Source organism: Pipistrellus kuhlii, unplaced genomic scaffold (genome assembly GCF_014108245.1).
Source record: "Pipistrellus kuhlii isolate mPipKuh1 unplaced genomic scaffold, mPipKuh1.p scaffold_m20_p_3, whole genome shotgun sequence".
NCBI classification, from domain to species: domain Eukaryota; kingdom Metazoa; phylum Chordata; class Mammalia; order Chiroptera; family Vespertilionidae; genus Pipistrellus; species Pipistrellus kuhlii.
Genome location: NW_023425529.1, coordinates 99,169,374 through 99,181,812, shown reverse-complemented (window position 1 = coordinate 99,181,812; position 12,439 = coordinate 99,169,374). Strand labels below are relative to the sequence as shown.

General features: G+C 40.8%; 2 protein-coding genes and 1 pseudogene across 3 annotated transcripts in view; 2 read left to right on the top strand and 1 right to left on the bottom strand.

The window, feature by feature from the left end:
* Positions 1-9,739, top strand: part of LOC118728723 (regulatory factor X associated protein) — a 27,493-nt gene extending 17,754 nt beyond the window's left edge. Inside the window, exons 3-4 of the mRNA XM_036455558.2 lie at positions 9,381-9,420; positions 9,464-9,739. Of these exons, the coding sequence (XP_036311451.1) occupies positions 9,381-9,401 (21 nt within the window). The 3' untranslated portion in view covers positions 9,402-9,420; positions 9,464-9,739. The remainder of the gene's footprint in view (positions 1-9,380; positions 9,421-9,463) is intronic.
* On the top strand, positions 9,514-11,706 carry LOC118729596 (annotated as a pseudogene).
* Positions 11,644-12,439, bottom strand: part of SMAD9 (SMAD family member 9) — an 81,701-nt gene continuing 80,905 nt past the window's right edge. Inside the window, exon 6 of one of the 2 annotated variants that reach the window (XM_036455548.2) lies at positions 11,644-12,439. In XM_036455548.2, the coding sequence (XP_036311441.1) occupies positions 12,296-12,439 (144 nt within the window). In that variant the 3' untranslated portion in view covers positions 11,644-12,295. The other variant, XM_036455547.2, reaches the window with a different exon arrangement.

The window sequence follows — 12,439 nt, the reverse complement described above, 5'->3', positions numbered from 1 at the left end:
CAAAGTGAAAAGGAAAGTTGTGTGAACAATAAGAGTTTAAGAAGGAAATAATTGCAAAGTATAATAGAGGTATTTGAGTGTCTGACCTGACTACCCAATATGGCATGGCAAATTTGATGATTAGCACAATTTTAAAATATAAAAGGCCATCAAGAGTGTTCATGTTGCCAACAGTGTGAAAGTGTTCATGAAACAACAATCATAGGCAATTCAGAAAAGTTAAAATTCAATCATTTGGGGGTCTTGAATGGATTAATTCAATTTACATTTTTTCTTTTAAAAAACAATATATATTTTATTGATTTTTTACAGAGAGGAAGGAGAAGGATAGAGAGTCAGAAACATCGATGAGAGAGAAACATTGATCAGCTGCCTCCTGCACTCCCCCTCACTGGGGATGTGCCCGCAACCGAGGTACATGCCCAGACCAGAATCGAACCTGAGACCCTTCAGTCCACAGGCTGACGCTTATCCACTGAACCAAACCGGCTTTGGCCAATTTACATTTTTTCTAACTAGAGGCTTGGTGCATGAAATTTGTACATGGTGTGTAGGGGTGAGGGGGAGGCCCCTCAGCCCAGCCTGCAACCTCTCCAATCCAGGACCCCTTGGGGGATGTCCAAGTGCCAGTTTAGGCACCATCCCACAGGATCGTTGGCTCCTAACTGCTCAGCTGCCTGCCTGCCTGATCGCCTCTAACCACTCTCCTCTGCTGATTGCCTCTAACCACCTCAGCCCCCGCCACCATGACTTTGTCCAGAAGAACTTCCAGAAGGATGTCAGCAAAACATCTAATTTATCTGGTCTAATTAGCATATTAAACTTTTATTAGTATAGATGGGAAAAATGTTTTCTTTTTTGAACAAATTGTTTCTCAAACAGACTTCTAGAACAAATTGTTAGAGTACCAAGGTTCCACTGTACAAAGAATCATAACTAATGTTACCAAAAATTATACATGAAGCACAGACATGCACACATACAAAATTGGTAGTTGCTTCCATACAGGAAAATTGGGGCACTGGTGTTCTGGGTTAGGGGAATGGGGAGCTCAGTTGTTGGGAGACCATTACTGTATTCAATAAAGTTCTATTATGCATATATGATGTTTTTAAAAATGTTTATTACAAACTGAAATTTTGTTACAAATTGAGGAGTGTATAGAGTTTATGCTTTTTCCTTTGCTTTCTATTTCATTTATGGGAAGAAATGTTTTTACTAGTGCATCTTTCTTTCCATATACTGTACGTAGCACTTATTTATAGTGCTATTGCCTTACTGCTATTTCTTACCATCTTTTCTAAGGCCCAAAATGTATACCCTACTGGAGGTGCACGACAAAAAGCATAAGCTAAATACAACATGACAAAATTATGTCAATTTTCTAGCCCTTCATAACTTACAAAACAATTCTGCATACATACTTGTTTTCCACAACAATCCCATAGTGTATGCACAATAATTATCTACTAGGAACCCAGTGCACAAAACTTGTGCACGGAGTGGGGGGGATGACCTCAGCCAAGCCTGCCCCCTCTCACAGTCTGGGAGCCCTCGGGATGTCCTAAGCTGCAGTCTGGCCTCTGCAGGAGGTGACCGTGCTGATCAGGGGCGGGTGCCAGCCCCATCAACCCACTGCTCCCATTGCCAAGTTGTTTTCATCAACATGGACTCCAATTCCTTTCCCATGAGAAAAATGACAACTTTTTTAGGCATTTTCAAAATGTGTCTTTCATAGGATATGACGTTTATTTTTTCTCTCCTCACCTGAGGATATGTTTCCATTGATTTTTAGAGAGTGTAGAAGAGAGAGGGAGGGAGAGACAGAAACATCCGTGTGAGAGGGACTCTTTGATTGGTTGCCTCCTGCATGAGCCCTTACCTGGGCCCCAGCCAGGGAGGAGCCTGTAACCTAGGTACATGCTCTTGATTAGAATTAAACCCGGACCCTGTGGTCAGCAGGCTGAGGCTTCATCCACTGAGCCAAGCCAGCTAGGCAGGCGAGCATGGTCAGGGGTGATCAGGCAGGCAGGCAGAGTGGTTAGGGGTGATCAGGCAGCAGGCAGGTGAACAATAAGAGCCAGTAGTCACGAATTGTGAGGGATGTCCCAGGATGCAAAAGCATGCAGACTGGGCTGAGGGACCTCTCCCCCATGCACAAATTTCATGCATCAGGCCTCTAGTATGTATAATATACAGGGTGTCCCAAAATGTATATAAACTTTGAATGATTTTAAAGTCAGTGTTTTTAGACATTTTCAACATTTAAAAGAATATACAGAAATGAATATATTTTTTGTCAATGTCTGTTTTCAAACTGGTAACCATTCTGGTCCAGGCACTGCTGATAGCATGAAGCAATAGAATTGCAAACATCAAAAATTATTTAGTTTGGTATTTGTGCACCTTCAATTCATTGACTATCTTTTGTTTTGTACCATATACTTTCTTTTATGTATCTCCATAAAAAAAAAAAAAGTCTAGTCACATTTTAAGTTTAGTCTGGCTTCACATTTTTTCAAATCAGTTAAACCTTAGGGGGAGTGAAAATTGAGTTATTACCTATAAATTGAGTATACATTTTTTGGGGGACACCCTACAGCTGCAGATATAGTCTTGCAGAGGTTAAATTGCTTGCTCAAAGATCACACAGCTACTGAACTTAAATCCAGGCCTTCAGATATCAAGTTACTTATTTTGAAGAAGTGATGTTAGAAGTTTATTTATTTTTTATTTTTTTAAATATATTTTATTGATTTTTCACAGAGAGGAAGAGAGAGGGATAGAGAGTTAGAATCATCAGTGAGAGAGAATCATCGATCAGCTGCCTCTTGCACACCCCCCACTGGGTACATGCCCTTGCCCGGAATCGAACCCGGGACCTTTCAGTCTGCAGGCCGAAGCTCTATCCACTGAGCCAAACCGGTCCTGGCTAGAAGTTTAAGTTTAAAAAAATTGGCTCTCAAAAGAAATTTCAATCATTGTACTGTTGATATTTGGCTCTGTTGACTAATGAGTTTGTAGTGACTTAAAATGACAATTTTTTTCTTTTCTTTTAATTACAATCTTGTGGTTGGCTGAGCTGTTCAGGTGTTCAGGTTTTGGGTATTTCATGAGGAGCATGGCTGAGATTAGAATATTCAAGATGGCCTCTCTGCCCCTAGAGTTAGGACTTTGAAAGCAAGCTCTGACACCACTCCCCAGGCCAGATGCCAAAGGCTAAGAATCATTTTACATTTTTAGGTAGTTTTTTGGGGAAAGAATATATATATTTGTGTGTGACATGAAACTTATAGGAAATTCAAGTTTTGATATCCAAAAACTTTTATTAGCACACAGCTATGCTCATATGCTTACATACTGTGTGTGGTGGCTTTTGCACTATAGTGGTAGAGCTGAGTAGTCACAACAGTCAATAGAGGCCACAGATTTGAAAATATTTACTATCAGAGATGAAAATATTTACTATCTGGCCCTTCATAGAAAATGTCTTCTGACTCCTTCTCCTGAGCCTCTCTCCACAGATTAAATATCAGTGGATTATTTTTAGAATTTTTAGGATTTTATTTCTTTCTAACTGATGAGATTTGCAAGCATTGTATGCAAATAACATTATAGTTGTGAATAATTTTTGGCTTAAAAGTCAAATCGAATGTAATTTTCATTATATTTACTCTATTTAATATCATTTTTCAGCCCACTCTAGTAATTCTGAGGCCATGCCTAATATTTTTATCAGATACATGCAAATAATTGCACCGCGCCAGCACAGGCAAGGGTTTGGCAAGCCTGAGGGAGGGCCAGTAATGGATGAAGAAAAGACAGAAAATAAGCTGGGTCTAGGTGGATTTTCTGTGCCTTGCTGAGGCCACAGAACAAATCCAGACTGCAAAGCTGATGCTTTATTTATAGTCAGGGGTAAACAAGGTAATTTACAATGTTCTTATAAGTTTCAAGGGTTTTGGCAGCATTTGTTGCCCCTCCCACAGCCCATTAGCTACCCAGGGAACAGTCACAAGATCAAGCTTTATGCTTAGAGGACTGGGTCCTCTAAGCTGGGACTTGTTTGCAACTTTGCCAGCAGGTCAGTCTGAGGCTTACCCCTATAACCACTCCCTACAAATAACAGAATCATTAATGATCACACAGTGATAAAGTTGCAGAATTGGTGTATTTTTTTTAATACTGTTTGTTAACTTGGGTTTGCAACATCATAATTCCTTATCCTTCTTGTTTTACTAAAATACATATTTTGAAAATAGCTAAGTGCTTAAGATAAAACAATTTTAACTGTTTAACTGTCAAAGCTACATTTACTACTGCTGTACAACTGAATATGTACTATTGACCCTTCAATGATATAGGTTTGAATTGTGTGGATCCACTTACATGTGGATTTCCCCCAATACATATGTACAGGAACACACACACACACACACACTCACATTTCAGAGAGGAAGGGAGATAGAAAGAGAGATAGAAACATCAGTGATGTGAGAAAATCATAAATTGACTGCCTCCTGCATGGGATCAAGCCCACAACCCTAGCTTGTGACTTTGACTGGTATCAAACCCAGATCCCTTAAGTCCACAGGCCAACAGTCTATTCACTGAGCCAAACCAGCAAGGGCTATACAAGACTTTAAATGTATTTTCTTTTACTTATGGTTTTTTCTTTTTTGCTTGAAATTTTAAAAAAATTTAAATTTATTGGTATAAAATTGGTTATTAACATTATATAAATTTTAGGAGTATAATTTTTGTAATACAACATCTGTATACTCACCACTCAAAGTCTAGTCTCCTTCTGTCACCATGTATTTGACTGGTTTCTCTCTATTCCCCTTCTCTTTGGTGAGCGAAATTCTGTTGTTTGTATCTATGAATTTATTTTTGTTGTCATTTAGCTTGTTAGTTTGTTACTTTCTGTTTATATATTCCATAAATAAATAAAACAGTTCTTATCGTTTTGTATGTGACTTATTTCATTTAGCATGATTCTTTCAAGTTGTATTCATGTTGGCAATATTTTATCTTTTTTATGGCCAACCAGTATTCCATTGCATAATGTGTACCACATCTTCTTTATCTAATCACCTGTCAAAGGACACTTGGATTGTTTCCATGTCTTAACTGTTTATATAATACTCCAATGAACATAAGGTACATATATCTTTACAAATAAATTTTTTCAAAATTTTCAGGTAGATACCGAGAAGAGAGATTCATGATTCTAGTCTTAATTTTTTGAGGCACCTCCATACTGTTTTCCAATTTGTATTCCCCACCAGAAGTGTTCTAGGGATCACTTTTCTCAACATCCTCTCCATTTGCTATTTTTGTCTTATTGATAACTAGAGGCCCGTGCACAAAATTCATGCACGGGGGAGGGGGATGTCCCTCAGCCCAGCCTGTACCTTTTCCAATCTGGGACCCCTTGAGGGATGTCCAACTGCCCAATAGGATTGGGCCTAAACGAGCAGTCAGACATCCCTTTCACAATCCAGGACTACTGGCTCCCAACTGCTTGCCTGCCTGCCTGCCTGATAGCCCCTAACCACTCTGCCTGCTGGCAGGGAAGGGAAGTTGGGGGCAGCCAGGCCCACAGGGGAGGCAGTTAGGGGTGACCAGGCCTGCAGGGGAGAGAAGTTAGGGGCAACCAGGCTGGCAGGGGAGGGCAGTTGGGGGAGACCAGGCCAGCAGGGGAGGGCAGTTAGGGGTGACTGGAATGGCAGGGGAGGGCAGTTGGGGGTGACCTGTTTGGCAGGGGAGCAGTTAGACATTGATTAGGCTGGTAGGGGAGTGGTTAGGGGTTATTAGGCTGGCAGGCAGGTGAGCAATTGGGAGCCAGCAGTCCCGGATTGTGAGAGGGATATCTGACTGCCTGTGGGATAAGGCTTAATCTGGCAGTCAGACAACCCCTGAGGGGTCCCAGATTGGAGATGGTGCAGGCTGGGCTGAGGGACACCCCCTAACCCCCAGTGCACGAGTTTTGTGAACCAGGCCTCTAGTTCTTTATTATAAACAACAAAATAATACAGCTGTGCATTTGAAGGATAGTTGAAATCTAGATATTATAATTAAAAACATAACAAACAGAAGTAGGTTTTTTTTGTGTGTTTTACATTAATTTGAGCTCATCCTTAATATATACAGAATCACCTAATCTTGAATGCTGTTAAATCATAACAGAAATACAAAATTTGGAATGCATGTTATATTTTGCTGTAATTATTAAATATACATAACAAATATTAAAGGCCCATTAAAAAGTAAGTAGGAGCTTAAAGCATAGCAAGTGATATTTATAAAATGCTTGTGTTTTTGTTATGGGGTATTCAGTTCCTTAGAAGATGATATAAAGGGAATTTAAATGTTACAGTGTATTCCAACTTTTCCTGACTTATACAGAATGTAAAAAAATAAGTAAAGCATACAGTCAATGTGTTGAATAGTGACATTGTTATAGTTCCAAAGTACAGGCAGATATTATTATTATTATTTTAGTTATATTCTTCATCCTTACAACTGAAGGTAAAGCACACTTATTTGGTGTAGGTCTTCAATGTTTTTAATGGATTGACTGCTTCACTCTGCATCTTTTACTGTTGCAATGTACCTCTCAAATAAACAAGTGAAGTAGGCGTGACTTCTGCTACTCTGACATTTTGAATATAGCTTAATATCTATTAAAATATCACCTATTGATTTCAGAGAGGAAGGACGAGGGAGAGAGAGGTAGAAACATCAATGATGAGAGAGAATCATTGATCAGCTGCCTCCTGCACACACCCCACTGGGGAGATAGAACCTGCAACCAGGCATGTGGCCTTGACTGGAATTGAATCTGGGACCTTTCAGTCCACAGGCTGACATTCAATCCACTGAGCCAAACTGGCTAGAGCCACCTATCAATTTTTTTAATAAGGAAAAAACATACAAAAAAACAAAAAAACAAAAAAACAGGCTTAAACAATATGATAAAATTCTGTGTCTTGTGACATAGGGAATGTTATTATTCTTTATGTATAACCCTTGTCCATGGCAATGTTGAACATGTTTAGCATCACTGATGTATTTTCTGGCTTAGCATGTCCACTTTTCTACTTAACCTATAAAAGAATACTATTACTTTTTTTGTATTGTCTATAATACTTCAAGAAATGAATGCAATGAACACATTTGTAATCCTACATAATAAAAGCCTAATATGCTAAGTGTCCAGTCAACCAGTCAGCTGTTCAACCAATCAAATCATAATATGCTAATGATATGCTAAGGCTGCTCAACTGCTTGCTATGATATGCACTGACCACTAGGGGGCAGATGTTCCGAGCGGTAGGTTAGCTTGCTCTGGGGTCTGGCTGATTGAGACTGAGCTAGATAGGCCCTGATTGTGCACCTGAGGGAGCCCTTGACCTGGTCTGCACCCTCTTGCAATCCGGGACCCTCAAGGGATATCAGAGCCAGTTTGAGCCCTATCTTGCAGGCCAGACCAAAGGACCCCACTGGTGCATAAATTTGTGCACTGGGCCTCTAATTCTAAAATAAAATACTACATTATAGCTTTGGGAAACTTTTCCAGCAAAAAAAATTTTAAAGACTGATTAAAATGTGACTGTTACAATGACTAAAGGGTTCACCTCTCATCAATTCTAAATTCTCTGAATTTCACACATATCCAAACAAAGGCTTTTAAAAAGACATAAATGATGATGATGTTTATGTACCATTTTAATTATTTATTTTCAAATAAGTAACTCTGGAATATTTTGTCCCAGTTTCTAAAAATTGTATACAAATTCAAGTTTTTTAAATGTCATTTACAAATAATCAGTTTTGATTAATTCTGTAAAGGTATAAGATTATCAGAGGATAATTTTTAAAATATATTTTTATTGAGTTTTTACAGAGAGAAAGAGAGAGGGATAAAAAGCTAGAAACATTGATCAGCTGCCTCTTGCACACCCCCTACTGGGGATATGCCCGCAACCAAGGTACATGCCCTTGACTGGAATCGAACCTGGAACCTTTCAGTCTGCAGGCCGACACTCTATCCACTGAGCCAAACCGGTTAAGGGCTCAGAAAATCAAGAAAGTTATGTTTGATCTCTGGATAAAAAACCATGTGGTGTACTTGCTGTTCTCTCATGGAATGATATTTGTATAAAAAAAGATTCACCATATTAATGCCCTTTCCAGGAAAATGGGAGATGGAAAACTATTAGAAAATAGAAGGAACAGGAGGAGAAAAACTAGGCAGAAGAAAAGTAGCATTTACCCAAGGAAGTCTTTATCCAAAACCTAAATGCTCAGAAGAGAAGGCAAATGATTTAAAAGAGATAATTAAGAAACCAATACATTTTTTAAGTCAAGAAAAATGGTATGTTCTGTTTTGCTTTGCAAATTCTGAAATATGAGGATGTCTACACAAACATATAGTATTAAACTCTCAGCCCAAGGGCTGGGCTGTCTCTTATTTACATTTGATTCTACAGCACCTAACATTGTACCTGGAACATACAGGTGCACAATTTATAGTTGATTAACCAATGAACTACAGGGTTTTCTAAACACTAAATAGGTTATCTAGTCTTCATGTAAAATGTAATATTTACTTTCTATTGTATATATGAAAGTTTCTATTGTATAACACTAGTCATAAGAGGTGACAGTAGTAACTCACTCATTTTTTTCACATCATCATTTCTATCTTGAATACAATTTAATGAGAAATAACTACTGTGTTCACTAAGTTACAAAGAGTTGAGATAGAATGTATTAATGAATAAACCTCTTGAATTACTGAAGTACAAGCATAATTGCCTTCTTAAATTATAAATTTTTAAGAGGGTGTGATATACTTTTTCAAGCAATGCAGTGTTTAGTGGGTAGAACTTATATATACATATTTAAGAGTACCTAGAAATTTGGGGGATTTTCCTCTTTATTATCCAAGGGTAAATAAGAACAATTTTTAAACATTGTGTTTTTTTAATATCCTATTATTCAATACTACTGTTCCCCAGAAATTGTATAGATTATGAAATTATTATCACTTTACTTGGGAAGTTATTTCCAGGTGTGAGAATTTAGCTTTATAAGAGCCTACCAGATTTGACCAGTAAATAATTTATTCAATAGAGATACTAAGTTAAATAACTCATAAATTGATCTCAGTAATGGTCTTGATTTTCTCAAGTCTTCACCATTGTTTTAATGACCTATAAATAGTTAATATTTGCCAACGGGTGAGGAAAATAAGGCAAAAGAAGGGCCATCGCCCAGACACTTTTAATGTGGGAATGTGTGAAGGTGGAAGTAAACATACAATGCTTTTGTCCAACCCTCCTGTTATTACCTGCTTCTTCTTCATACAGGATCTACACACCTGGTCTTAGAGCTCCCTCTGCAGATTCATGCAGGATTAGAGCTGCCTGGTCTTAGAGCTCCCTGGCTGTTCATGCAGGATTGTCTGCATGAACAGCCAGCTAAACAGGAGGCTCGTTTCCTATGTGGAAAGCAGGAATCTCCTTGGGTGATTCTGTAACTAAGTTCTGGTGTTACAATTTGGGAATACAGCTCATTTCATGCTATTTTCATATTTATATTGCCATATTAGACTTATTGCTTTTTTACAGTAGTAGATTATGAAGGAACAGACTTCAGCTTTGCAGTTTCTTTTCCAATTACAGTCTAAATTTGTTTAAAATGAACCACTAATATGAGCACAGGGGAATTCCCGGCTGGAGGCCGGAACCCCGCGGGTGCCACGGAGTGAGACCCTCGCGAGGTCTGAGAGTCAGTGGAGCAACCCCGTCCACCATGGGGCTTGGGGAGAACCGGAGCTCCTGGTGTGGCGCCCAGAGGCAGTCGCCTCGCACCCCCCACTGCCTGTGGGGCTGGAGGTGAAGTTGGGGGCCCTGGTGTTCCTGCTGGTGCTCACGCTCATCTGCAGTCTGGTGCCCATCTGTGTGCTACGCCGACCCGGAGCGAACCCCGAAGCCTCGGCCTTCCTTCCGCCAGAAAGCCCTGGGCCTGGTAAGCTGCTTTGCCGGTGTGTGTGTGTGTGTGTGTGTGTGTGTGTGTGTGTTTCTGGCTACCTGCCTCCTGGACCTGTCTCCCTGGCAGCCCTGCACATGACGCTTCAGGAAGTGGCCATGGGCTTCTTCCTGGTCCTGGTGATGGAGCAGATCATGCTGGCTTACAGGGAGCAGTCGGTGCCACCACCTCGAGAGGAGACAAGGGCGCTGCTGGGAACAACGAATGGTGGGCCGCAGCACTGGCACGACGGGCAAGGCCTCCCACAGGCGATCGGAGCTCTGGCAGCTCCCTCAGCCCTGCGTGCCTGTGTTCTCCCTGGCTCTGCACTCAGTGTTTGAGGGGCTGGCGGTGGGGCTGCAGCGAGACTGGGCTCGGGCCATGGAGCTGTGCCTGGGTCTGCTGTTCCATAAGGGTATTTATTTTGGCCGTTAGCTTTGTCCCTGAGGCTGCTGCAGAGCCACCTGAGAGCAAAGGTAGTAGCTGGCTGTGGCATTCTCTTCTCATGTATGACACCTCTGGGCATTGGGCTGGGTGCGGCTCTGGCAGAATCAGCTGGCCCACTGCACCAGCTGGCCCAGTCTGTGCTGGAGAGCATGGCAGCTGGCACCTTTCTCTGTATCACTTACTTGGAAATCCTGCCCCAGGAGCTGGCCACTTCTGACAAGAGGATCCTCAAGGTCATTCTGCTCCTATCAGGCTTTGCCCTTCCGACTGGCCTACTCTTAATCCAAGTCTAAGAGGCTCCAAGAGGGGCAGGGGGAGTCTGGGAACCAGGTGCCCTTGACCTACCTTCCCTCCTCAAGAATGGGGAAGGTAGGTCCAAAGAGTTCTGAGAGGTGAGGATGGAGCTTTTGGGACAATCTGACCAATGGGAAAGAAGTGGGTAGACAAAAGTCTGATCCCCAGGCTCAAGGGACAAAACAAGATCAAGTCACTAAAGACATGATCAAGAGGCATTAGTATTAGGGAAGACACTGAGCACTAGAATTGGGCAGACACTACACAGGGACAAACTGACACTGGGGAGGCTTTGGGATGGAAGTAGAGACCAGAGTCAGCAATTCTCTTGTTTCTAGCCCATTTCAGCTCTCTGTCATTAGAAGTGGATCCCTCCTAATTTTCTTACTCCTATTCTCACATCTTTCTCCTTCTCTTCACCCAAGACACTAGTGCCAACTGGCCTCTTTCTACCAGTATTGGTACCTTCTCTGGCTTCCCCAGTTCTGCTCACTCTATTTTTAAAGTGCCAAATAAAATGCCCTCCCTCTTTCTCAAAGCACAGTGATGCACTGAGCCCTTGCTCAGCACCTCAGTGAAGGGGTCCTTTTGCTCCTTATTTTACTCCCAGATTCTTCCAGTGTGGGGCAGAAATGTTGAGTTGGAGTGGAGGGAGGGTTGGCAGCTCTGAGGGCCCTACCATTGCTGCACTCTAGGAATACTGAACATGGATATATGGTGCCCATATGCCACAGGTGATAAACATTGAGCCAAAACTTTTTATATCATAGAAGCCCAAGGGGACATGGGGAATGTTCACCCCCAGAGTTACTGGGGGTGGCAGTGGGGGGCTGGGCACAGGGCCATATTCTCTAGAATCTATTTTACTTACTGATCTGTTTTTGGTATATGTTCCCCAAATAAAAGATGTTTCTCTAAAAAAAATAATAAAAATAATAAAAAATAAATAAAAATATGAGCACAACTGTCCAAGTATAAGCATTTCAACTTCAGAAATAAAGTTTATGTGTCTTATCTTACATAACTGATTGTATAAGCTTATTTTTTTTCTTGCCAATAGCACTAAAAGTGAAATAATTTAAATTAAATGAGTTTGATTGCTACATTTTGTCTAAAAGTATTATTTACTCTAGTGCTGCTAGTACCCGACTTTTGCTGTATAAACAGTTTTAGTATTTTTCTGGTGGGCGACACAACCTGCCTTATATTGACGTTGCTGACTAAAGCTGCCTTTTGTTATACCAAAAACCTTTAGATATTGAAAGAGTTGCCTTTCTTTGTTTCCTCCCACAAAAGGAGCTGCTGCTTCTTACATCATAGGCGCAAAAAAACCTGCTTTTCTATGGCATCAGCTTAACTAGAAAGCAGAAAATAAGTGGTGATAAAACAGATGAACAGTATATATTATGTATTTACAGATATACTTAGACACTTTAGTTGCAAATCTGAAATGATATAAGCCACTGTCTGCAACAGCATCTGTTCTATAAAAATGGGGATTAATACTTAACTATTAAGACACAGAAGAAATCGGGTTATGTGGAGAGCCCATTTGAGTCAGAACTTTGTCCAACCACTGCAGTGGCCCGTGAAGATGAATCTCAATCCAGCAGGGGGTGCTCGTGACATCCTGGCGATGGTACTCAGCTCCCCAACC